This window comes from Protobothrops mucrosquamatus, unplaced genomic scaffold, assembly GCF_001527695.2.
Source record: "Protobothrops mucrosquamatus isolate PMUCROS unplaced genomic scaffold, P.Mucros_1.0 scaffold13, whole genome shotgun sequence".
In the NCBI taxonomy this organism is placed as follows: domain Eukaryota; kingdom Metazoa; phylum Chordata; class Lepidosauria; order Squamata; family Viperidae; genus Protobothrops; species Protobothrops mucrosquamatus.
In genome coordinates this window covers 587090-614809 of record NW_015386400.1, presented here as the reverse complement: position 1 = coordinate 614809, position 27720 = coordinate 587090, and the positions used below count along the sequence as shown (strand labels likewise).

At 36.6% G+C, this 27720-nt stretch overlaps 1 protein-coding gene across 1 annotated transcript in view; it reads right to left on the bottom strand.

The window, feature by feature from the left end:
• Positions 1 to 27720, bottom strand: part of GPR158 (G protein-coupled receptor 158) — a 131292-nt gene that overhangs the window by 25775 nt on the left and 77797 nt on the right. Inside the window, exons 4-5 of the mRNA XM_015810670.1 lie at positions 20967 to 21184; positions 7143 to 7211 (exon numbers count right to left, since the gene is read on the bottom strand). Of these exons, the coding sequence (XP_015666156.1) occupies positions 7143 to 7211; positions 20967 to 21184 (287 nt within the window). The remainder of the gene's footprint in view (positions 1 to 7142; positions 7212 to 20966; positions 21185 to 27720) is intronic.

Here is a 27720-nt window from a genome sequence, read left to right as displayed (position 1 = left end):
TTCCAAAGCCAAAGCATTTTGGTGGCTAATAAAGACTTGGTTGGAGGAAATGTTGGGACTGAAGATAGATTCCAGACCAGAATTGTTTTTACTGGGAATGATAGATGGGAAGTTTAACAAAGGAGAGACATATCTAGTGTTGCATATCATAACAGCAGCAAGATTGGTGTATGCCCAGAATTGGAAAAACGGAAACTCCCCGCTGGAGATTGAACTAATTAGAAAATTTTTGATATGTGCAGAGATGGATAGATTATCCTTAGAAATTAAAGATAAGGATGAAACAGAGTATTACGAAGTTTGGGATAAGATGTACTATTGGTTAGACTCGAGGAGAAAAAGTCAGAACAGAGAAAGCTCATTTAGAACAGAGAAAGTGTAGATTTCCAACCTCAAAGTGAGCGTAAGATAGAGATCAGAAAAAATATGAAGTAAGAATGGAAATGGAAGTTATGTTATAAATAGATGTAAATATGTATGTAAATATATAAATATGTAAATAGTATAAAATGTAATGTGTAAATGGTATAAAAGATTAATGACTATGAAGATATATGGTATATGGTATATGGTACAGTATGTATGGCAAAATAATAGCCAGAAAAGTCACACTGTGTTCAACCTGTTTTTAAATGTTTACTTAATAAAAATTTATATAAAAGAAAAAAAGAACTCTCAGATTAATCTGTCGGGTTCTGGTGATTTATATTCATCAAGGTCAGATAGGTGTGCTCTTACCATTTTCTTGCTTATTTTAATTTTTGTTTCTAGTTTGTCTTTTACAGTGGTTTTTTTGGTATGTTGGGTTATAGTTTCTTTTTGTGTGAACACTGATGCAAAGTATGAGTTAAGCAGCTCTGCTTTCTCCCTGTTGCCTGTTATTTTCTTGCCATCTTCTCTCTTTAGTGGACCTACAGTTTCCTTGACTTTTTTCTTGTTGTTAATATGTTGGAAGAAACTTTTTTTTATTATCCTTGATTTCTGTTGCAAGTCTTTGTTCATTCTGAGCCTTTGCTTTCCTGACATCATCTTTGCATGTTCTGGCTGTCCGCTGATAATTGGCCTTAGTTATGTGCCCCTCTTTCCAATTTTTGTATTTGTTCTTTTTGTCTTTCAGTTTGTAAGAGATATATTTGTTGGTTTATTCTTGACTTTCTTGTTTTTCTTTTTCAGGGGTATTGTGCTGGTCTGGGCTTTTATGATCACATTTTTCAGATTTCCCATGCTTCTTGGGTTGTTTTCCCCTTTAGGATTTTCATCCATGGGATATTACTTAGGTTCTCTCTGAGTTTGTTAAAGTCAGCTCTTTTGAAGTTTAAGACACTGGTTGGGTTGTTTTCTATTGCTAGTTGTCAGCTAGGTTGGTTAGGAATCTGTTTGATCTCCCAATCGCTGCAGAGTTTGTCTCCTAGTTGATATCTGGATAGTTGAAGTCTCCCATTACTACTATGGTATGCTTCCTACATACATTGGTTAACTGGTTGGCAAAGAGTTCATCTGTTTGTTCTGATTGATTGAGTGGCCTGTAATATACACCTATGGCAATGCCACTTTTTTCTCTTTTATATTGACCCATATACATTCTGGAGAGATTTTATCTTTGATCATGTGCATTTCTGTAGATATGTAGCATTCTCTTACATATAGTGCAACTCCCCCTCCTTTTTTGTAGACCTGTTTCTTTTGAACAATTTGTATCCATCCATCAGTCCATTCCATTCATGGGTTTCATCCCACCAGGTTTCTGTAATGCCGACTAGGGCATATCCTTCCTCGTGTACTATTGCTTCTAGTTTGCCCAGTTTGTTTCCAGTTTGTTCCCCAAGCTTTATAATGCTCTATAAGCATTTAGGACTTTTATGCCTATCCATGGGTATGTTTCCTGCATCTCCTGATTGTTTGAGTTTTTCTTTTTTCTCATCACTGCCTACCTCATTGTTGGATTTGTTTTCTTGGGATTTATGATTGATTTTGGTTCTAGAGATTCTAAAGATTGGTCTAAAGTATATTTATAATATGTTGCTTAGATGCTTCAAAAATCCCAGCTAACCATTCACTTGCCTTGCATGTTCATGAAAAATACCAGATGATATATGGAAAACTCAGGCCTTCTCATTTGCAGAGAGGCCAAATTTCCTGGGAGGGTATAGGTTGCAAGACCACTGAAATTTTCTACTAGCAGATATGGAAGTATTTAGGAGCATGCTGGAAGTAACTTTTTGAGTCTCTTTTGAAATAGGGACATGAAAAGAGCCATGGCAAGCTAATGAACATCCCAGTCTTATGATGGGCCAGAACCACCCTTTGTTGGGAGACTATTGGAATGCAGTTCAACATATCTACAGAATACTAGGTAGGAGAAATTGTCATTATGCAAACTGAAACAGGAAACAGACAGTAAAGAAAGATGGAATATAAAATGTTTTGCATATAAATCTCATATTATTAACAAAAAAGCTTTATAAATGAATGTATAAACCTTAGATGACAACAGCAAATACTTATTTCAAGCAAAAGGATGAAAACAAAGTTGTCTAATAGAAGTGTGTAGCATCAGCACATTTGTATGTGATTATACTTGAGTAGATCTGCATATATCTCTTTAATAATAATAATAATAATAATAATAATAATAATAATAATAATAATAATAATAATAATAATAATAATAGTAAAGTTGGAAGGGACCTTGAAGGTCATCTAGTCCAACCCCCTGCTCAGGCAGGAAACCCTATACCATTTCGGACAAATGGCTGTCCAGTCTCTTCTTAAAAACTTCCAGTGTTGGAGCATTCACCGNTATGGCAACCCCTGAGATATTGGAACACTGCTATCATGTTCCCCCTCGTCCTTCTCTTCATTAAACTAGACATACCCAATTCCAGCAGCCGTTCCTTATATGCTTTAGCCTCCAGTCCCCTAATCATCTTTGTTGCTCTTCTCTGTACTCTTTCTAAAGTCTCAACATCTTTTTTACATCGCGGTGACCAAAACTGGATCCAGTATTCCAAGTACTGCATCCAGTTTTATATTAGGAAATATCTGGGAGGAATACTTCCTCCCAGATATTTCCTAATATAGATTTACAACCAAAGTTGTCTTTCCAACTATATTAGTCTAATGTAAAAGTTTGGTAGAAGTTCTAACCTGAATTACAATCTTTTAGACGTTATAAAATCCTTGCTTGTTGATAAATGAATAAAGAATTGGTATTTGGCAGCCCAATCAGTCAATAGTCTATTCTACTTAGCAAGACAATTTTAACCCCAGATTGCTGCCTATAGAGGTTTATAGTTCAACAGAAAAGAGCTTGAAAAGATGAGTTCTTTGAAATACAGAGGTTTCCCTGAAATCTTTGGAAGGCAGAAAAATGGACTGGAAATTAAAAACATCCCCCTGCCATCAGTCCCCCTACAAGACGTTACCCTTAGTAATATGGAGCTGGTTCAAAAAACCCGCATCCCTTTTGCTTTTAAAGAGTACAGTGAAATTACGGTACAGTGAAATTGGAACCCACCTCCCACACCAACTGGCATGAGGTAAAAAACAATAACAACAATATTGATGCTACGAGATTATTTCAAGAAAGATATTGTAGTTCTGTAATGTCAGAGCCCAAATTCCTACTTATAATCTTCCCTTTGATATACACTGAGAAAAAGCATCAACAAATAGCAGAAAGTATGACCTGAGGCCAAAGGTTGGCTACCAGCATCTTTTCTGTGGCCTCCTACAGAAAACACTAGAAAACGTCTCCCCAAATGACTCCTAACTTGGCCTACTTTTGGAAAGCAGCCCTCAAACTAACAGAAGCTGCACATCTCCACGCATATTTTTTTCTCAGAGTTTTGATATGCCACGAACTGTCTATGAGTTTCTTCTCCAGCCTCTGCAATCTAGCAGCAGTTTCCCTTGTTTGTCATCTTGTTTATATGCTGCTCAGAACCATATGATGCCAGAAATAAGCTAAGGTGTTTAGTGACATCTTTCATTTACATGTTCCAGAAAAACCATCTGTTCTTTAAAAATAGGTGTTCCAGCCAAAACAACTACCCTTCTTTCCTGCATTCTTTCACAGTGTACCCACATACAATAAAAATAACCTTTCCCCCCCCCTGTAAATCAGCTCACTATACATGCTGCTTAATTTCGGAAAGAAGAAATGCAGACAGTTTTCTTGTTTTATAATAAAGGTAGGGAGAGCCATAGAAAATTTCAGCTTACACACATTTCCTTGATATTCCTTGAGTATAAATAAAGTAGGATTTACCGTGGCTGGAAAGAACCTAAAATCTAATGAGGCTCTTACTCTCTCATTTAAAAGCATGAAAATATGAATCATATCAAGAGCCTTCTTAGATCAACCTTTTGTTTCTCACAGTGGCCAATTAGATGCTTCTGGAGTATTTACAGGCAGGTGGTGGTGACATATTCCTGACACACAATTATTTTCCTGGAATGGAAACACTACTCCCAACCTGAAGATAACTTTGAGTCTTCAGGCCACAATTGACGGATCTGTTTTCCATGAATATATCCTGTCCTTTTTTGAAGCCCTGTAAGATAATGGCCACCAACACTGTGTAGAATGAATTCTATGAGTTTTATGAACAAATACTTTTGGATGCCCTAAATTCGCTTCCAATTAGGTTAATGTTGGAGAAACAGGGAAGGAGGGAGGGAGGGAGCAGAGAAAGGGAGAGAGAGGGGGGGGGGAAGAGAGAGAATTTTATCCATTTTCTATGTACCATACATGATTTTATTTTTCCAGTAACAAAGATGTTCAAGGCCCAGGGTAATGTAGATTTCTCTCTTTTGTCCTTGTTTTAGGTCTGCTAGAGTTTTTTTCAAATGTGGCAACCAGAATTACATTCAGTGCTCCAGATGGAGACGCACCACAGAACTGAATAAGGGTATTACAATATTGGCCATTTTCTTTTCAATACCTTCCTAATGATCTCTAGCATGAAATTGCTTTTTTCATAGCTGTTGCGCAGCGAGTTGACATCTTTATAGAGTATCCATTTTCTGTATTTCCTTATTTGGAATAATCAAGATAAGATTGAAAACTTGGATTTTTATTTTTGATTAAGCATAATTTACTGTTATACTAAGTTATACATGTGGTGAATTTTAACCATTATTTGTGTAAATATTCAATTTGACCTGCTTCTGCCAGATGGCTTGGGGCCCCAATGGGGGAGCATCACACTGGAGATAGTTGATGAATTAAGAAACAATCCCACCCCCACTGTGCATCCAGCTCCTTCCTCCCCATCTTTTAACTGTAGTTTTATCTTAATTGTAATTCCATTTTTATCATTTTAAAAATATTTATCTCATGGTTTTATGTTTTTTATGTTGTAAGTCATCCAGAATCACTTTGAAACAAGATGAATGGCAAATAAATTTAATAAACAAACAAACAAACAAACAAACAAACATTCTAGAGCATTATTAACAAACATATTAATTAGTGGTTAATCGTAAATGATAACAGAAACATCAAAATTCCCAATGCTGGAGAAGAAGATGGTACAGAGAAAGTCCAAAGAGAAGAAAATTTCATTTCTATTGTGAGAAAACTTTATTTTACCCTAAATGTTTCTAGTTTTTCTCAAAGAAATGTATCCACACTTGGAAAATTATTAATATTTTAAGGCTCCAAGAACCATAGTCATCCATGCCTAACTCTGCTGAAACCAAAATTCCAAAGCAAGTGTTGTTGCACACTTGACCTCTTTGTGCTTGCATCAAGATGTTACAAGAAAAAAGGTATGAAATTTGTATCATGCTGTTATGATGGGTTTCTTGCCCCATTTGCAGATAAATATGCCAGGGATCCATTATGGATTTTAATCAATGCCTAAAAATGCCCCAATCATCATTCAAAACCTCATGGGTTCCTGCACAAGAACAGAAATCCCATAAGATTTCCAAGATTTTTTTTCTTTCTAGCCCCCGGATGTTTCATTTCTAAACTAGGTAACATCTTCAGTGGGGTATTCAGGTGAAGTGTCTTGTTCACTTGGCCTGGCTGGTCTGTTGGTCTTGTCACTGCGTTACATTGATTTAGAACCAGCATACGAACCAATAAGGAAACGGACCATCCGAATCACCAACCAATGACAGACCCAACCAGCCCCTCATCAGTTGAAATCTGCACCTCATAGCAACCAATCAGAAGTCACAAAGTCACAAGATCAGAATCAGTCTTGTGATTCAACCAGTCACAAGACCAACCAACCATCCAGGACAAACAAATAAGACACTTCACCCCAAAACCCACTGAAGATATTACCTAGTTTGTTAATGAAATGTCCAAGAGCTAAAGAGCAAGCTCAGAGAACAGACCCCTACAATCCGAGCTATGAATATTTTCAACAATTTCTAAACAGAACTACTGTGTTCTAACTATCAGGCCATCTGAATTCAGGACTCCAATGAAATGTTTACACAATCATTCTAGAGAACTATTTCAAAGTTATCATCATATTTTGGGGCATCATATCCATACTGTTTATATCAATTTCAAATGAAGTTTTTAATCAAATGATCATGGTGGTACAGGGTAGATAGATGCTTTTTGAGATGCTGAATGGCATTCCCAGATGTGCCAACTTCTCTGTATTGCAAGGATTTGCCTTATCCCTAATAATATTTTTTTTGTTTAAAAAATATTTGCCATTGTCTCATTTAGTAATAGGACTCTGTTCTTCAGAACCAGTACAAAATCAGTTATTCCAGAAGGAATTATTGTGCTGAGTAGTGGGGTTAGAAAGACAGAGAAAATACAGAAGCTTTCAATATTCCATATGAAGGAGAAATACCCAGACAGCATTATTGGGGGGAGTGAGAAGATAAGTGAATAAAAATGTTTAAAATTTTCATCTGTGAAATATTGGAAGGATAAGTAGTGAGTTAGAGGTATACCTTAATGTCCTGTCTTTTACATTTTAAGAATAGAATATAAAAGAGGAAGAAATAAAATGCTATGAAAATAAATTCAGTTTATATTGCTTTAACTGTTGTTGTTGTTGTTGTTATTGTTGTTTTCCAACAGATTGTCACTTGCCATAACGCTCTCTTGTGTGGTGCTATAAATATTTTAAACAAATAAATGAAATAATAACACAACTCACCGGAAAATAAAGAAGCAGTGATCCAAATAGGATAGTCTCCAGCAGAATAAGTCCTGATGCCCGGATGCTCTAGAACAAAGAAAGCACACACAAGAATTTAAAGCTTTACTTTCTATATTTAAATTAGATAAATCCAAATGTCTATAATCCAGATATTATACTGATAGACCGCTCTACATATTCATTATAGTTTATAATTTTTGGCACCTATCATGCAATCCAATTTACATTTCAATTAATCGAGACAGTGAGTATTGAGATGTAAACTACTTTCAGAGGCACTATGCTTGCTTATAACTAAGTTCCTCACTCTGGGACTTATTTTCTCTTTAATTTGTTTATGCTTGTAGCAATAACTATATTAATATCTTGGCAATAAAATCCAGCATAAACTGATGGATTCCATTTTAAGTAGTTTTCCTAATTAATGCTCAGAGTCTACTCAGTTAGACATCACATCTACAATTTGAAATGATGCAGAAGTAACAATTTCTCCCCAAACCATTCAAAGTCAATATGGATTATGCATTCCCTATTGCTTGAATTTCTGTAATTAACATCATTATACTAGAAGAAATGTTGTTTTTCCAGGACATATCCCACTCTTCTGATTAGGAACTATAATGCTACATTCAGTATACTTTAGAAGTATTCCTGAAATTTGCACTGCATATATGCTTGAGTTTCATTTTCCATGCCAACTTGTATATCTTCTGATTATTTTAATCCTACACACAACACATTAATTATCTCATTAACATTTGGGACAATTAAGGATTCTTAATTGACATGACAGAACTTGCTGAGTTTAAGCAGGGCTTTTAAAGCAACTTGATTACCTTTCTATTGTTTCAACATCCCACTATACTAATCATATAAATAACACATTAACTATCAGACAGTAAATACAATTGGACATTAACATCAAACTACTGAGAGAGGCCATCTGGAACTTTGGAAAGGAGAGTTATCCAGATGCTGGTGACACTCTGCTCTTCTGCTCCTTAGCTTGTAAGTGTAAGGAAGCAATCAGTATTCCTGAATATTGTGCAATTTCAGTAATGAGATGGTTGAGGGAGGAGAAAAAAGGGTGAAAGTAATCCAGACAATGTGGAGGTGCTGTTGGTAAGGAAAAATTGGCCCCTGGAATTAGGCCGAGTCCTGCTCTACATGGGAGCATATTTTTCCATGAGGATCATGTTTGTAGTTTGGAGTGATTCTTAATCTCCACCTGCCACTATATTGGCAAAAAACAGCCATAGGAAGGAGTATATCTGCACAATTACATTGGTGTGTTACACTACTATTTCCAGCAATAATTATACAGTCCTGTATTAACCATTAAGCAACATAAGCATATGCTGAGGGCATCAAGGGAAGAGGGACACCACATAATTTTCCCCCTACCTATTTCCCCTTAACTCTTTCACTACCGTACTTGACTTGACTTGATTTTTTGTAATTGTCCTTCCTTGATTTATTCAGCTTGGATCTGCATTGTAAAAAAATGATGAATGACTAAAGTTTAAAAGGTTTGATGGTATCAACAAATATCACATTTGTTCCCATCTCATGATGTTAGAAATTCACTTCCGCCAAGGGGCACCCTTTCTGGGCTGTACTTAGGGCATCAGTTGGTCTTAATATGGCCCTGCAATTATCTATGCCTTAGTTACAACTTCCTTTGACTCACCTAATGAATGGTACATAGGGCTACGTTTAAAAAGTGCCTGGAAGCTACAGTTGATGAAAAATGCAATGGCTACCTAGTTGAATAATGGAAGGTTCAGAAATGGTGTTGGTACTAAAATATCTAAACTAGCCTCCAAGTGCTTTCTGGGTTTGATATTGCCTTTCAAACATTTAATGGCTCCTGGCCTGACAATCTAAAGAATTGCTCCCACTATGAAGTTCCTCAGGTTTTTCCTCAGAAAAAGCCCTTCTGAAGATCTCCTGATGCCAAGAGGTGCCCATCTTCCATAAGGATCTTCTCCTGCGTGGCTTCCAGACTACTGAATGCACATTCAAGAAGTACTTTTGGCCTTTCAATATTTAAGAAGATGTTAAAGCACATACTTTCTGCCAGGATTTTCCTGATTAATTTTAACCCCAATCTTGATTTACCAATGTTGTTTTGCTGAATGAAGGCAAATATATGTGTCCCAGGATAATGTTGCAGGATCCAATCTGGGTCGGTCACCAGGACCAGAAGTTTTCTCTTCCAAGCTTTTGGACTCCTGCTGGAGCCTTCATCCTCAGGGAACTTCTCTCTAGCAGCTGCTCAGAAAACAAAACTTCTTCGACCCAGATTGGATCCTGCAATGTTGTTTTGTCCATGTTTTGCATTTTAAATCACTCTAAGCCACACTGACTGTTGAAAAAACAAAAAATAGAAATCAAATAAGCAAACAGAGAAATAAAGTCCATTGGACTATGAATCATTTTAGAACAAAGTTAGGCAAACTCTATTACATATTAGAATATCATTTTTGTTGGACCATAATAATAATAATAATAATAATAATAATAATAATAATAATAATAATAATAATAATAATAATAATAATAATAATAAAGTTGGAAGGGACCTTGGAGGTCATCTAGTCCAACCCCCTGCTCAGGCAGGAAACCCTATACCATTTTGGACAAATGGCTGTCCAGTTTCTTCTTAAAAACCTCCAGTGTTGGAGCATTCACCGCTTCTGGAAGCAGGTTGTTCCACTGGTTAATTGTTCTAACTGTCCTTAGTTCTAGGTTGCTTCTCTCCTTGGTTAGTTTCCACCCGTTGCTTCTTGTCCTGCCTTCAGGCGCCTTGGAAAATAGCTTGACTCCCTCTTCTTTGTGGCAGCCCCTGAGATATTGGAAGACTGCTATCATGTCCCCCCTCGTCCTTCTCTTCATTAAACTAGACATACCCAATTCCAGCAACCGTTCCTTATATGTTTTAGCCTCCAGTCCCCTAATCATCTTTGTTGCTCTTCTCTGTACTCTTTCTAAAGTCTCAACATCTTTTTTACATCGCGGTGACCAAAACTGGATGAAATATTCCAAATGTGGCCTTACCAAGGCATTGTAAAGTGGTATTAACACTTCACGTGATCTTGATTCTATCCCTCTGTTAATGCAGCCTAGCACTGCATTAACATAGTCAATATAAGTGAAAGTTCTTGTACAAAAGTTGACTAGACAATAAATATTAATGCTGATGATATTACTATATGTAATATACATTGCAGGGAAACATCCCCTTTCCAAAATACAGCAGCCGCATGAGTGAAGATTCTGTCAATCCAGAAAAATTATTAACCCAAATAACATTTGTGTGATTAATAATAGTTACTGCATGCCCAGAGTTTAGACACTTATAACTGAGGGGCTATTTGATAGCAGTGCATGCTGCGTTTTAGAGCCATTTAGGAGCAAAGATCCATTTTTTTCACTGCAGAAATTTGAACAATGACATATGCATTCAGAGGGTGCTGCCATAATGCAAGTACTGCAACTATAAATGTAGATCCGTTTTCAATAAGTGATTACCTTGCTTTATTGAAAAAATTATCATGAATAAACTAAATGGAAAGGTTGCTTTAGGATGTACAATTCCCTCTCTGGCATATCCTTTAATTCTTTCCACCATTTTGGCTTACAGAGTTGACTAATTTGCAATTCACAGATACTGGCATTTTGAGATACGGAGTGCTGAATTGTCAACATAAGAAACTATTTCTATGGTTTCTCTTGCGCTGCTGCCTTATCCTACATCATCAGGGCAATCAGCATTGGCTAATTCAGTGTAGAAAGCAATGGTGATGGAGGAGAAATAGAAACAGAATGGTTATTCCCAAAGGGTTATTGCACTCATGTTGTAAGCCAGTTATTTCTGCTGGGACTGCTTAACAGCTTCTTGTGCTAGGAAGAAATCTGCATTTCTTCCACCCAGGAGAATCATTAAATATATCTTTGTTGAAATGCCGCAGCTGTCTTTGGGCATTGCCATTTCCCAAAGGCTGACAAACCAAGCAGCTTCATCAGTGCAATGAAGCTTGTCAGAATTGTCAAAATATTTCCATACTGTCTTAACAAATGGCTACACATATGCTAGAAGAAAACCATTAAGGACTGTACATGCACTATACATATAATAATGCAGTTAGGAATAGATTGGCATAAATACGTTTAATGGTTCAAATGTATGTATTGTTATGGAAAAATCAGCGCTGGGGATATTGATTTTAAATTGGAGAAGCCCAAGGAGATGACACTGGAGAAGCAAGGGAATAGATGAGGAAAAGCTTATTTTAAGCTTGGGACAAAGTGAAAGTGTAAGAAAAAGGACAATAATCATGCCTTTCTAATTCATTAGAACAGTGTTACTCAATCCTGCTAAATTTAATATGCCTGGACTTTTAACTCCCAGAACTCCCCAGCCAGGTTGAGGAACACTGCGTTATATATAAAAAGGAGGGAGGGAAGAAAAAACTTAGGCTTTCAAAATTCTCTTACTTGAGCTGTAAATAAAGTATAGTTCTAACTAGAGTACAGGAGTCTGTTTTCTCACCTGGACTTCCTCAAATAGCTTACACAAACACATTCTAAATGTCAGTAGATAACACTATTGTTGTATTAGTTTCTGCTTTTCAGACATCAGATAACAAGGAAGAGAAAGCAATAAAAATCTAATTTATATAGATCTGGTTTCCAGGTATAATTTGCCTTTATTACTTTTGCAGCAAAGGCTTCCTTGGGTGGGGAGTGGGTTGTCAAAAAATTCAAGTTGGCAGACAGAACAAAATGATCAGTACTGCCATTCTGGATTTCGCTTTTCTGAAGATGTCTCTGCTTTGCAGGATCTTTGCAAATAATGTACCAAATTTGTGGGCAGAAAAATTGGATGGCTGAATTCTTTGAATCTCTTCAAGGAAAAAGAGGAGATTCTTCATTGAATATTTCTCAACAAAGGATTCTGCCTAGTGCTCAGTAACTACTGAGACGTTACAAGGACTTCCTTCCAAGAATCTTTTGGATTTAAACTGAAATGCTATAGCCAGACAGGCTCAGGATAGCTGGAGAGATAATTGACTGGTTGTAATTGAATAAATGTATTACCCCTATGTCTGCCTGTGAGAATTTCTCTGAAGTTCTTCTTAGAAGAAACTTCTAAACCTATTCTTTTCTTAAAGTCTATGAAAATTGGTACACTCAAGAATAAACAGACAGTATTAACTTTAAAGAAAACAAGTCAAATACTTATCAGCTCAGAAGCAGAAAGAAAATGAAGGGTGACACAGCAAATAAAAACCATGGTAAAACCCAATAATGATAAACTGGTATGCTCAGGGTGTGATGTGTTTTACAAATAGTAAAACAAAAACTTAATGACATGAAGAGAAATAAGATCATACTGATCAGATAAAGTCAATGTAAATAAAATACGTCTGGGTGGCATGTAAACCTGAGGAGATGGAGCATTATTAACTGAAACCAAGCATTTCTCTAATAGGAGCATTATAAAAGAATTGTGGATGAGTATTTCAGGACTTGTTCATCCAAGGGAGAAAGTTTTAAATGGGATGCTCTTTACTTTCTCCTCAAGGTCATCGCCAGAGTTAGGACTTTCTGAATTTGGGAACTGTCATTTGGCTTAGATATCTAGCCAGCTTGAAAATTGGTGAATGACTTCCCAAGAACAGATGGATGGATAAAGCAGCCAGTTTGAATTGGGTTTCCAAATCCTTGACATGCAGTTTTTTTTAACTGCCTTGGCACATTTAATATCCATCATCAGGTCTGTATTAAGTGAGAACTCACAGCATTTCAGCTTCTCATACCTACCCCAGTCCTACCCCAGAATAAAACAAAATCATTTCTTCAGATTAGCAATGTTAATTCACTTTGAAGTAAACTCTATGGATTTCAATACTTATTCTTTTATAAGACTATTTTCTCAAAGAGCAGGAATAACAATGGAAGCTCATGAAAAACAATGATTAGCTGTCAGTCTATGATAATACTGACCAATATTTTGTTGTTTATCTTTTGGTAAAAGCCTGGTTCAAATTATAGAAATGCCTAAACAAAATCAAAAGGAAGAATTTGAGCTTGTTTTTGTATAAAAATGAGGAGCAGCAGTACTGCTGCCCGGAGTCACAGATGAGTTGGGAATCCTTATAAATCTTAAAAATAAATAAAAAAATTAATGTCTCCATTTTCAGCTGAAAGATTTTCTTTTAAGTTTGACCTTGAATTCTAGAAATAGCTTGGTAAAAGAAATTTATAGAGGAAGATCTAAAGTGGCAGGAAAGATTCAGAAACCCTTACTTTTTCTCTAATCCTGCATATAGAAAAAGAGTTCACAAATATTACTCTAAGCCACAGGATTTGTTTAATCAGGGTTTAGTGAGCAAACCTAAACGAGTAGCCAGGTCACATAGTAGACAAGGCCAAAATCTATAAAATCAATGCTTCAATATTACATGAAGCTAGACAATCCTTCTTTATGCATAACTTAGGCTGCTTTTTAGTAAACATAAGAAGCTAATTTTGAGTCAGAAAAGCAGCACAAAAGGTAAAGGAAGATGGGCTGTAACAGAAAAGGAGAAGTTGCAATCTGATTGCCATAGGCTAATTTTGCACTAAAGATGTGGAATCACAATATAAATTTTTGCAGACAGTGCTAGGTTTGGTTTATTTTATTTACTGAAATGGTATAAGTTGTGCTTGAGCTAACAAGCTTTCAAAACAGTTTAGAGAATAACAATAAATAAAAGAAAGGACAAAACTATAAATAACAATGAAAATAAAGCAAGGAGAAGAGTAAAATACAATAATAAAAGTAGCAATAAAAATGTTCACATTTTTTTTAAAGAATATCCTCCTAGTTGACATGCATTAAAAGCTCAGTCAAATAAAAAGACTAACAAAGAAGGACATTTGATTTAGTTTTAGGCATCTCACTGTGAAGTTAATTTTAAAGATCGGTTACTATATGGGACATTTGTTCTCTTACCACTTACTTAACTTCGAAAGGAAGATTGATCCAAAATAAGACCTCTGAAGTCTGGAGAAGACTCATTGGCCTCATTCTCTGAATGGTGCTAGCACTAGCAAGATATAATAGCCAGTCCTGGTCACATATTTGATTTAACCCCTTACATAAAGTGGGAAGTTCCTTGGGCCCCTGGTGATAACTCCTGATTCCAAAGCATTGTCACTGGTAAAGTTTTCACAAGGTAGATCTGGTAAGAAGTTCTGCAGAATTTGACATTCTATTCTAGCATATAGATCTGCAGTAAGATGGCAACTTTAATGGTGTGACTGAAGTTCTACCTTTTAATATGTTTGTATGAATGACACACTAAAAAAAACACCTGATTTGGACCTTTAATTGCTCCATTGTGGCTGCCATCTGATGTTTTAGACCATGTCCCATTTCTAATATAAATCTGAACCATCTTCAGCTGGCTATTGAAACACCAGGAAAGCAGGGGTGAGAATGTTATGGTCCAGCACTATAGCCTCTAATTTCTATATGTTGACTGCTGTGAAATGTAATTCAGTAATACATCTTGATAGCCATGAATTCTATAATCATGAACTGAACTATATGTGAGTTGCTTTCCTTTTGTATTTCCTCTCTTCAGATAATAGAATAGTTCTGTGACTGCAGAATTACATTGTAAAGATTAATACATATTGCCAACTGATTCAAGATAATGTTCAGAAGGTATACTTATGATCTAATCTAAATAGCAAAAATATGATCGAGAACATTTTGTACCAACTGACAAGTAATTAAATAGAAATGTTTCACACTGTTTTCAACAAAAGCGTCAATAACCAAGGTTAATATCCAAACAAGCTGGAATATGACTGTAGCAAAGGCAGAGTTATTTCATAAGGAACAAACACTTAATCCAAATCTCTATGTCAAACCTTGAACAAAATGACATTAGGGCTGCACATAATTATCTAAATGCTTTTGTCATTCAGTTCTATTCAACAGTTTGATTCAAATTTTACGTATCTGCAATAGACCCATTAAATAAGTTAGATGTCAGAACCCATATTCTAAGGGGACTCTTTTCTATCTTTAACTCAAACTCTACTCTCTCTATATTTCTGGGTTCTGCCATGCTCCTGGAGGGAAGGGGGGAAAAGCACTGCAGGTTATTGCTCTGTTTTCCTCTATCACTACACTGTAACACTTTGCATTTCTGCATACTTCCTCTGTGAACTTTCCCCTTGATGTCAGCTAGAAAGGGGGGGGGGGAGAAGAAAGGAATGTGCCTCCGGCAACTGGTTTCATTTCGGAAGGGAAGGTGTGAAGAACCGACAAAACATCACTGCAACCCTGAGAGAGCCTGGCGTTATCTGCTCTTTCCCACAACGGACTTAACACCTTGGGATTGGCTCATTTGAACTGGCCATATGAACCTTGGGGTGTGGTTTGCTTGGGACACTTTTAACCTATTGATCTGAGCGGGAAACACAGATCCTGTCTATTATGCCTGCTATCAGCTTCTCCTAATAAAAGTTCCTTTTGGAAGAAACTGCTTCTGCTTTCTTAGGATGAGAGTTTGAAGTGGGCCCTGACATTAAATATATTAGTTATTAATAACTTAAGATGAATGATTTAAATGGCAAAAATGATTCCAGTTAAAGTTTATAAGTAAAATGAATTCCATATAAGAGTTGGAAACTCTTGGAATCACAGAAGTGTCCTTAGGTCATTGAATCCCAGTGCTTGCCCAGTATAGGAATCCCAATGAAAGTATTCATAACAGATGGTTGTCTAGCTTCTTCTTCAACATTTCCACTGAAGGGAAAATTACTATTCATTTGGACAATTGGTTCTGCTAACATTCAGTCTAAAGTTGCCATCTTTTAACTTAAATCCATTACTCCATGGAAGGTCATCATGGATCAAATGTTTCCAGAGAGACCTTGGTGGTTTGCAGCATATTTTATAGTTAAACATTATAAATCCATCACTACCTTTTGATTGAGATAGACCTGTTACAATTATTCACAAGTTGTCTCCTAGCTGGGTGAACTTCAAAGTTTAATATTTGTGGTTGCAGTTGAAAATAATTCTGGAAATTGCTCTTGGTCAGCAGATAAGCAGCAAAACTGTTAATTGGGACAGACGAATAAAGGCATAATATTTTCTTACCTCTAGAGGCCACCAGGAATCATTCTAGCTACTGATTTGCAATCTTTAAAACCATCATTGTCTTGGCACTGGGATATTTTATTTTATTATTTTTCTTGCCTTTATTATTTTTACAAATAACTCAAGGCAGCAAACAAATCCATCACATCTTCCTCCCCTTATTTTTCCCACAACAACCCTATGAGGTGGGTTGGACTGAGAGAGAGTCACCCAGCTGGCTAAGGCAGGACTATTCCTGCTTTCTAGTTTAGTCCTTTAGCCAGGAGACCAAACTGGCTCTCAATATTTGGTTGAATATCCCCTGTCACATTAGAGAAAGAGATACTTTTATTTTCACTTTAAAGCACAACACAAAATCAAAATAAAATTAATAGAAAGCATAAATGACTATGAGGATATCCATGAATCCTTCAATTATGTCCATGTGATACTATCAATCTGTAAACAGTACAGTACTGTCCATATATTGTTTTATTGATGGTTTTTTAAGGACATTAAAGTCTGTTTCATTTTCCCTTATTTGATAACGAATTCAGGTTGTACTAATTTATTTTACACCCCACTCTTACCAGATCAGAGTTTAATTCTTTGGACCTTGCCAAGTTACTTTATCCTGCTAATAAAATTAGATAAGAGGTAATTGTTCCTCTGGCTTCATAATTATAGGAATCGTAGATCTAAGACTTTCTTCTCTACTTATGTGTCTTAGGTCTAACCACTAGATTATAGCCAGAAGTATAGATTTAATGAGAATTACAGAGCTATAATATTAATACTAATAACAATGATTATTTTAGTCCTAAGAGTTATCGTTTTAGTGGAAGTAAATATCAGGTCTTGTTTTATCTCACTGAACTTTTATTCAAGCCCAGTGTTCCTGATGTTGGCTGTTTTATTCTAATCAAATTGTTGGGTTGATTGTGTAATATTATGCTGGTCAATAAAGATGTTGATTTGATTTGAATATGGTGATGATAATAATGAAATCAATAATGAAATCAATCAATCAACGTTTCTAAAATCGTAACTCTAAAATTCACATAACTAATTCAAATCAGTCCTATAAAAATCTGCTACTTCCTTGTATATACAAAACAAAATTTTGCAACTAAAATTGTAACATAAGAATCTTTTACTGAATATAATAATATTGCCTGAGTGGTCTAGAAAAAAAAATTAAGAAAGGCTACCTTGACCTTATTCAATAATTGGAATAAATCCCACACTTTCTCGCATAGAACAACCTATTTGCCCTCAGGAAATGCCCTGGAAAAGCATTAAAGTGAGCTCTAAGAACAGCCAATCAATCCATGGATAAATAAATGAATTCAAGCAAACTGCTAGAAAGCATTTACAGGATTTTGTGAAATATTTCCTATGGTAGGAAATTTATTTACCCAGACAGAAAAATCATAATGAAACTTCTTTTCTGAATGCCTTTAATGAAAGTCATGAGCTAAAAACTGTAGAGTCTTTTTCTTGTGCAATGCTTTTCAAACATTTTGATCTCAGGACCCTGTTATATTATTACAAGAGCTTTGGTTTATGTGGGCCATAGCTATCAATATTTATTAGAAATTAAAACTGAGAAATTTTAAGATATTTTACTCCATGGAGCCCCAAAAATATCCTGGAGACTACCAGGGGTTCCCAGGCTACATTTTTGAGAACTGCTATTCTAGCACAAGCTTATTAAGGCCCACATAAAGATCTTTTCCCTTTTTTCATCTTAGACACTTCATTTTTCACTTTCAGGATTTGTATTTATTGCTGCATATACTTTGGTTTCACTTTCATTGCTTTACCCATTCTTGTTTTATTTTAGCTCATTAGGGAATTATAGTTAAAAAATGTGAAAGAAATTTATAATCATATTCAATACCCCACAAATATCTAAACTAAGTCAGTTTTTCATCCCATGGGAAAAAGCATGCTTCATTATATCCTTTCCCCAAGACATATTTCAAAATATACTCCACATTTCTTTTGTTAGAAACATCTGCAGAAGTTTAGGTTCATCTCTAAAATGTCTAAGCCTGCAGAGGAACTTGCTTGGTCCAGAGAGCTCCCAGCACATCTTACACATAAAAGCTTGTGGGGAGTTAGAATAGACCTTTCTTGATAAGGTATCATCAGGGTATTAAACAGATGCATTTTGGGGGAATGGAATTATGCCAGCAACCAGTTCTGCAACACATCACAATTGTAGTAAGTACATGTTTCAGCATCTTGTCAAATACAAAGATCTGCCATAAAGGGGATGGAAGCAGAGAAGGAGGCAGCAAAATTATTCAAGCCAGCCATAAGGTTTCCTGCCAGGCGCTTAATTGAGGAAATTGACAGGAAGTCATCCAGTACAGAATCTGATAGATTCAGTTGATTGTGCAATTATTGCTTCGGAGGGCTAAATAGAAATGACTGTCTATTTATAGTAAGAGGTGATTGTAGCTATTAATTTTAGCAGTTGGATTCAAGTATTTTATGTGCATTTGATTTTGCTGGTTGTATATGAGTAAACTGGAAAATTATTTTAAAGGCCAGTTCATTCAGTCTGGTGCTATCATACAACACACACACACACACACACACACACACACACTAGACACCAACAAATTGTTATTTGGAGTGAGGCTTGTGGAACAGTATTATGTGAGAACGTACTGTATGTCTTATAAACATTTATGCATGTGTAAAGATAAAGCCTCTTCCTAATGATTGCAAGGACATTTCCATTTATTTATTTATTTGGTCAATGACCAGCAACATAAAATAACAAGAGGAATAAAAGATAACAAAATGCAATCAGGATCAACAGAGAGAAATGAATATAATTACATATTAACAACTGTAGAGTAAATCAAATATTGTATACTCTGAACACTCTATTACAATGATAATAAGTTTATTTATGTAACAGTAATAAATTTAATAGAATAAAGCTATATATGTCCTCTAAAAATTATTTTAAAATAACTAAACGAGATATTGTCAAAAATAAGTTTTTACTTCTTTAATCAGTTTTGCCTTGTTATCACTGCAGCAGCACAAAATTTGGCTACTGAGGGAGTGGTGGCTGGATTTGGACATTTCCATGACAACAATATATAAGTGGCTTGCCGCTGGTTTCTGGGATGTATTTTAAACTTCCAAAATTGTCTATAATCCTGGGATCTTCTGATAGTCTCACATCCAAGTTCTAATCAGATCTGTCCTTCTTAGTTTTTTGAGATCTGCCAAGTCAGCTACGTATCTATGTGTTAACTTGGAAAAAATATAAGGGATGCTTTCCCAGTTTCAGGGGATACCACAGCCCTAACAACAAGGTTGATTTTTGGCTCTGACACTGCTCTGAATACTGCCTTTCTATTTGGTTCTTATTTGCCTTTTGATCAGATTTCCAGTATCTGAATCCTGACTTATTCCTCTCTACAGTTTGTACCTACAGTGTGTCCTGATATAATTCTAAATTCTTCCTTTCTCCGTGCAGTGGGACAAACTACTAATAATATGAATGAAATCAATACTTTCATTTTCTTACCCCCAGCTATAAAATGATTGCTGTTAGCAGGGTTTGGTAACATGGTTTGCCATCAAACAACTGGTCCTCATTCAACAACTGCCCCATTTAACAATCAATTGAAGTTACAAATGATGGCTGAAAGTTACAAATGGTGCTGAAAAGTGGCTTTATGAAAAGTAACTTTATGTTTTTATTTTTACAGGCATTATTAAAATACCATTGCACTATTTTAAGGAGAGGATTTTTTGTTGTTGATATTGTTAAACAATGAGGGAAATTACTGAGTATTGTGCGGCTATCACATTAATGTGCAGCATTCCGCAGTCATGTGATCACCATTTACGTGCTTTACAGATGGCTTTTGACAAACAGTTAATAAAGAAGCTGACAATAAAATCACAGCTCATGGTCATGTGATGTCTTGTTTAACTACCACAGTGGAAGTGAGGTCATAAGTCCATCACAGTCTCATAATGTCTTGCTTAAGGAACATGTCACATAAGGATGGAGCTGCAGGTCCCAATTGTAATAGTTAAGCAAGTGCTAACTGTAGTGTGAAAGTGGAATATCCCAACAAGATTTTTCAAAAGCACTCCTGCTGGAGATAAGAGTTGGGGAATTCAAAATAATACCTAAATTCTGTGTGGAAAAACCCCATGTAATTCAACATAGAATAAAAACTGCACAGAGGAACTGGATGTTCAGCCAGAGAAGCTACATTTTGAGCTCAGCCTTGCCTCTTCCTGGCGAGAATGTGATACTTTCTCTGAGGAAAGTTCTCTCTACACTCTGTACTAGAGCTCAGCCATCACAGTATGGGCTAAAATTCCTTTACTCCCTACTGCTGCGTCTGTGTGAACAATCAGGGATCAGTGCAGGCATAAATGGTCCACAGTTCTACAGCACGGAGATCTGAAGTATTAAAATAACTTCAACCAGATCTATGTTTCATCTGTCTAACAGAACTTTCTCTGTAGCCAACTTGATTCAGTCTTACTTATTGCATGAATAATAAACAAGTCTTACTTATTAAGACTGTTGGAACAATCACAGAGAATTCCCTGATGAAGCTATTTATGACAAACAAAATGAGAAGGATGATTTAAAAAATGGAAGCGGTCCTCACATTTACCTTTGCCCTGCGAAAACGGTAGACCACCAGCATGCTTATGAAGTCCAACAGCATACAGAGAGTTTGGAAGGAGATGATAGCAAGCCGTAAATAGTGGTCCTCCTGTGCATAGCAGGGAGTATCATCTGTACAATCAGAACATCCTTCCCTGCAGGGCAAGCAGGTGTACAAATCCTCAGCCATCTCACTCCTGGAAAAATGACTCTCAGCATCCTTCCCTAAAAGTATCAGATATGGAAGAGGAAAGAGTATACATTCAAGGAGTAGAAAAACAAAAGGTTTTGCCTTGGTGAGCAGGTTCTACCCTTGCATTTGATGGGCTACAATTACAGAGATATTTGTAAAAAAAAATAAAAATCACATATCTCTTGGAGATCAGAAATCATTAGCCAAGTTTCCCTCGTTGTGCATGCTACATTTTGGGGCCACAAGTCCAGAAGTTATTTAAAAGGAGAAGAAAGGCAGCAGGGAGTGAGAACTTTTTTCACATTTTAATGTTAGTGAAGCAATCTATGCTACTGTCTAGAGGGGGAAGAAAAGCTGTAAGATGATTTATGTCCACTAGGGCTATACATGTTTGGAAAAAGAATTGAAATAATTACTTTGGAATAGACAGCAGCTTCTTTAAAGCAGCTCCATTTATTCAGGTTTCCATGTAATCCTAAAAAAAATACAGCTGCTTTAAACAGTCACATTAAAGATGTACAGTAGCTGTTGGATATGCTCATTCAAATAAATTTATCTTTTGGGGAGTCTCACTCAGAAAATAGAAAACTGGTTTAATTACTTTAAATAGGTCCTATGCTCAAAGTACCTCTTCTACATCAACTCTGAAATAAGTACTGCCCTAACATCCATAAACTAAATTATCTAACTAGGCTATTAGTTTATTAATAATAATAATAATAATAATAATAATAATAATAATAATAATAATAATAATAATAATAATAATAATAATAATAATAATAATAATAATAATAATAATATTCTTTCCATACCGTTATTCATAATGTACAATAATTTTTTCATCAGTAGTTGCTTGATAGCATTACTTGACATGATTCGTTAGCTTCCCCTTACTTTATTCATGAATGTATGCCCAATTTTAATTTTACAATATCTGTCAAAGTTTTTCATTTAAATTGTTTAGCTGAGCCTGAATCATTTGACAACTATACATGAGTACTACAGACTTGAAGAGCACCAGCTATCTTTGTAAATTGTTTATGTTTAAAAAAACTTTATTTGGGCATCATCTGATTTGATTGCTCACAACTTATGTACATAGGTAACTCATCACTTGAAGTTGTAGTTCAAAATGCTTAGAAGTTGGCTTGACTCACATTTTTAAGTGGACTACTGCACTACTTTTTACTTTTCTTAAAGTTAAAAAGATCAGCAGATATTTATAAGAGATAACTTCACAATTACATAGATGCAGCTCAAAATATACATCAAAGTGAAATTATAGTTTAAAAACCAGCTAGCATAGCTCCTTTCATGAGCATTAATATACCTTTGATCACATATAATATGGATAGATTATAATGTAAAACTTTATATTGCAGGAACTCTTCCAGTTGAGTGAACTATTGTGATATAAACTGGCAAGACAAATTTTAAGTGCTGCTTCTCAAGCTGATAAGATTCAGTTCAGCTGTGAAAATAGATCCCAATAGATTCAGTCATCATCAGTGAATGCCTCCTTTTTATTTTTAGTCATCTGCTTCAAAGCCTAATATTCTTTAGTTTAATATTTGTTTATTATATTAGAATTAAATTTTATAATATACCAAATGCATCTTTTAAAATAAGTTTAGAATAAATATATATACTACAATGGAATGTATGCAAAACTGCACACAAGGTGTTTTTTTTTTAAAAAATGATGTGGGAAATGAGAATATTTGCAAATTTTAGAGAGATTGGAAGGAAACTTTTTCAACCATCTCTAGCTAAGTGAAAAATCCTTGTGTAAATTATTTTTTCCATCTGGGGAGACCATGCCTTACAGATCAGTTCTTACATATTCACTTATTTTTTAGAGAGATTCAGTTGACTCAGAAAAACGTTTTACGTTTGTTTAGAATAGAATAGAGCTGGAAGGGACTGAAAGTCTTCTAGTCCAACTCCTTTGATGCCCAAGAACTAGGGCATCTCCAATCAAGTTGCCTCTCCTCCCTCCCTCCCTCCCTCTCTCACTCCTTCCCCTCCCACCCTCCCACCCTCCGGTCCTCTCTCCCTCCCTCCCTTCCTTCCCATTCTCATCTCTTTCCTTCCTCCACACTCCACACTAACCCAAGCAGGTGGGGCCGGTCCCAGTGAAATGAAAGCCTTGTGGTTGCAAGGCTAGGTCAGCGAGGGGGGCGTGGAGGTGCTGGTTGGAGGGGGAGTGATGTTGATCTACAACCTGGTTGCATCGATTAAAGCCAGAACGCACTCAGCCTTAGATCCATGGGGCAGTCTCTGCTCCACCCCCTGGGAGTGCACACAGGAGACGGCCAGCACCGGCATCCTGGGCGAAGTCAGCCTGCGGGGCAAGACTCCGCCTGCTCACCATCTCTTGCCACCACCCAGCGGGCAGAATGGGGAGCCCATTGCTGGTTCCAGGGCTGCCCCATGGATCTAAGGCTAAGCACATTCTGGCTTTGATGGCTGGCACCAGGTTGTAGATCAATGCCAAGGTGCCACGGGCAGGTCCTTCACTGTTTCCAGAGCAGGTTGGCAAGCCAGATGCAACCACATAGTGGGCTGGATCCGGCCCATGGACATTGTGTTTGACATGTCTGGTCCAGTAATGGAGTGCTCATGATTTCTGAAGGCAAGCTGTTCCAATTGTCCTCACTGTTCAGAAGTTTCTCCTTCCAGGTTGCTTCTCTCTTTAATTATTTTCCAACCATTGTTTCTTGTCTTGCCCTCTGGTGCTTTGGAGCCCCTCAAATACTGAGGCAGCCCTTATGTCACCCCTAGTTCTTCTTTTCTTTAGTCTAGCCAAACCTAAGTCCTAAAGCTGTTCATGTGTTTTAGTCTCCAGGCCTTTGATCAACTTAGTTGCTCTTTATTTTTTTAATTTTGATCAAAATATCATAGAGTTTAATAAGCCAGTTAAATAATTTCTGAACTGCTTTATATTTCAAGGAGTTCTTCATAGGTAGGCAGCAAATTCTAGTCTCCCAAATTAGGAAATAAATCTAAGAATAGCTGGGTCAGCCTGCAGCATTCAGTGTAATTTTATGCACCCTTTGGCCTAATTTCTAAAAGACCTCTGCAAGAATTTGGCTTACAGATTTGTTAAAATGGATCTTTTACAATGATTCTCAACCTCAGCAACTTTAAGAAATGTGGACTGCAACTCCCAGAATTCCCCATTCAATGCTAGCTGAGAAATTCTGGGAATTGAAGCCCACAAGTTGTTGAAGTTGAAAATGTAGTAATGTAGTGTAGTAATACCGTAGTAATTTTGTCAACAAAAAAGGGACATACTGAAAGGTACTGTAGGCAGGATCTATGTATATGTGTGAGAGGAATAATGCCTACAATTTCCTACCAAAGTGACAAAGGTTCAGTTGTGAGGCCGATGAAGAGGAGGTAGATTTCTTAGGTACTGTTCAAACAAGGCTTCCTTGCTGGTGGCAGGGTAAGGGGCAGAGGGAGGGAGGAGTTACTTTGCTTCTGCAATCCACTAAACACACATATATAATCCAAAAAAGGAAAAAGAGAGAATGGAAGAGGATGGAAAAAGAAGAAAATGTATGGACCAATTTTTCACATAGGAAAGGTCTTATAACCGTGAACTGAAGGGATGAGAACTGTCCACTGTGTCTTGCTCTCAAACAATGTAGTTATGAATGTTTTAAAAAACAACCCATCCCATTTGAACATTAACAGTATATTGCATTCAGTTATATTGCAGATATGGTCATGTTTGTGGATACACCGCATATCTGGATTTGATTTAAATCTTAGGAAGTTTTTGGGCTTAATATATATGATAATTTCCCAGTGAGTAAGGCAATTACAGGATTGGGAGAAATTAGGCCTTTGATAGGTGAGTGATGATATAAAATTCATGTGATACACATGGGTGAATTGAGGAGTTCTTATTGCTTTTATGGATTTGGAGGGTCTTTAGTTTTTTTAATGAGATGGTAATGCAGTTGAAGGGGTTCCTTGGGACTACAAAAATGGAACTTGAGGGCAACAGATTATATTCAGGATGGTCGAACTCAACAAGACAACCAACAACTACATCCGGTTTTGGTCACCACAATGTAAAAAAGATGTTGAGACAGAGAAGAGCAACAAAGATGATTAGGAGACTGGAGGCTAAAACACATAAAACATATAGGTTGCTGGAATTGGGAATGTCTAATCTAATGAAGAGAAGGACTAGGGGTGACATGATAGCAGTGTTCCAATATCTCAGGGGTTGGCACAAAAAAGGAGTTAAGCTATTCTCCAAAGCACCTGAAGGCAGGACAAGAAGCAACGGATGGAAACTAATCAAGGAGAGAAGCAACCTAGGAAAAATCTCCTGACAGTTATAACAATCAATTAGTGGAACAACTTGCCTCTAGAAGTTGTGAATGCTCCAACACTGGAAGTTTTTAAGAAGAGACTGGACAACCATTTGTCTGAAATGGTATAGGGTTTCCTGCCTGAGAAAAGGGTTGGACTAGAAGATCTCCAAGGTCCCTTCTAACTCTATTATTGTTATTGTTATTGAATTCACAGACCTGATCTACTAATGAAGTAGAAGACCATGACTTCTGAATAATACGCATCTATCAATTTGGGCAGACCTCTTTAGCATGCAACTTGTTAGCCATTGGCTTACAAATCAAATGCTCCAAATATTTGCTCATGATCCAGGTTACCTTGCTTTTCATTCTGGTTACTTGTCGTACGTGATTTTGATATCTATCCACTAACATCGGTATCATTTTAAAATGCCCTTTAAAAGTATTTAAAGTCTTTTGCTCCAAGGTTTTCTCTGAAAGGTTTCAGAGACAGGGCAGTTTCCCATTACCTCCAGTTGGGACCGGTTGGTTTCTGAGCCTTTGGAGGCAGTTCCAAAAAATTAACAACTTGTCTATTTTTTGGCACGAGTCTGAGAAACAGAATTGCAAACAAAATTCCATCTGCCCTGCCATCTCGGCAGCCCACTTTACCTCCCAGTTCTGCCTCGACCTACAACTGTGCAGCCTTACAGAAAGCAGAAGGATGGCAAAATTTTAAGTGGTAGAGGCATTTGGCCGGCAAACTCTTGATTATTAATGATGGTGAGCAAGCAAGAACACAGCTTGACTTTCAGATTCCTTGCTGGGTTTGCAGAGCTGGCTGTTAGATAAACAATCTTTTTTCAAACTAATGTGCTGAGGAAATTTCACAGAGCACTGGAGGTTGCAAAATCAAATTCTGCTTTTTGAGCTGGGCACAAATAGCTTTCTGAACTAAAGTAGAAATGTAAAATGCATGTTTTTAGAAAACAGCACATCTAACCCACTTTCTCCACTGAATCACCTGGGGACTGACATAAAGCTGTAATTAAGAAACCCTGCCCAATTAGCAAATAACCATGTTTCATTCCTCCTCTTAGTCCTAAATGTTTTGCTAAATCTCCCTGAAAATTAAGGGGGCCAGTTTCTAGATAATTATTAATCAAATTGTATTGCTTATCTCCAATATTTCCCTACACCCAACCTTATTTGGCTCCACCATGTTTTATTTTCTCTTTCTTGACAAGGATGTTTTCTCCCGTAAGCACTGTTTTTTATTCTGTCCAAATCCATTTTTCTTTTTCTCAAGCTTTGCAAAATAGCTCTTCCGGTCATGACTGAATATTGCTGTACTATAAAATGCTCAATGTGCATTCATTTCAATGATATCAGTAGCCTTGTTTTATGTAGCAAGGGAGGTGACAGGGTACATTACTGACTTTAAACCTGTGGCTTTTTCTTTCCATGGTTTGACACTTGATATGAGCTATCTTACCCTTTGGTTCTGAAAAGATACATATATTCAGTTCGGCAGACTGAGAGCCTGATTAAAAAAAAAAACCAGTTTCTCAGAAGCAACAATCTATGTAAGTTCTGTGCAATGTTCTTGCAAGTAAGTATGTATGTGCCAGCATTTATCTAATGTTTACTTTGGATTTTTATTGTCACCATGAATGCTAATTTTAGTGAATACAATTTGAAAGAAACAAGTCTAAAATAAGCTTAATCTAGTTTGAATTTGGCATATGGATACTTTTTAAATTCTAGGTTTATGAACATATTGCCAACTCATTTCTAATTTTATTCGTTCGCTATTTTTTTCTGTAATTATTCTGCCCCATTATTAGAAGTATTGCTTGGCACTTCCATTTGTAAGGCTAGACGGGCTAACTGGAACACAGAGATAGCTTCGGTTCTCTTTGTCAATTCTTGTATTCCTCTCTGCACTCACATGTTAGTGTCACTGACCATTATTCCCTGTTGATTGCCAGAGAGTACAGAAATTCTGTATTGAGGGCATATATTACATTAGCTTATTGGAGAAGAAGGTCATTGGATATCTCCGAGACCGCCTTCTGCCACAGATTCCCTCCCACAGACCGGTACGCTCCCACAGAGCGGGCCTCCTCAGGGTGCCGTCGGCCAAGCAATGTCGGCTGGCGACCCCCAGGGGGAGGGCCTTCTCTGTGGGTGCCCCCACCCTCTGGAACGAGCTACCCCCCGAGATCCGGACAATCCCGGATCTCCTAACC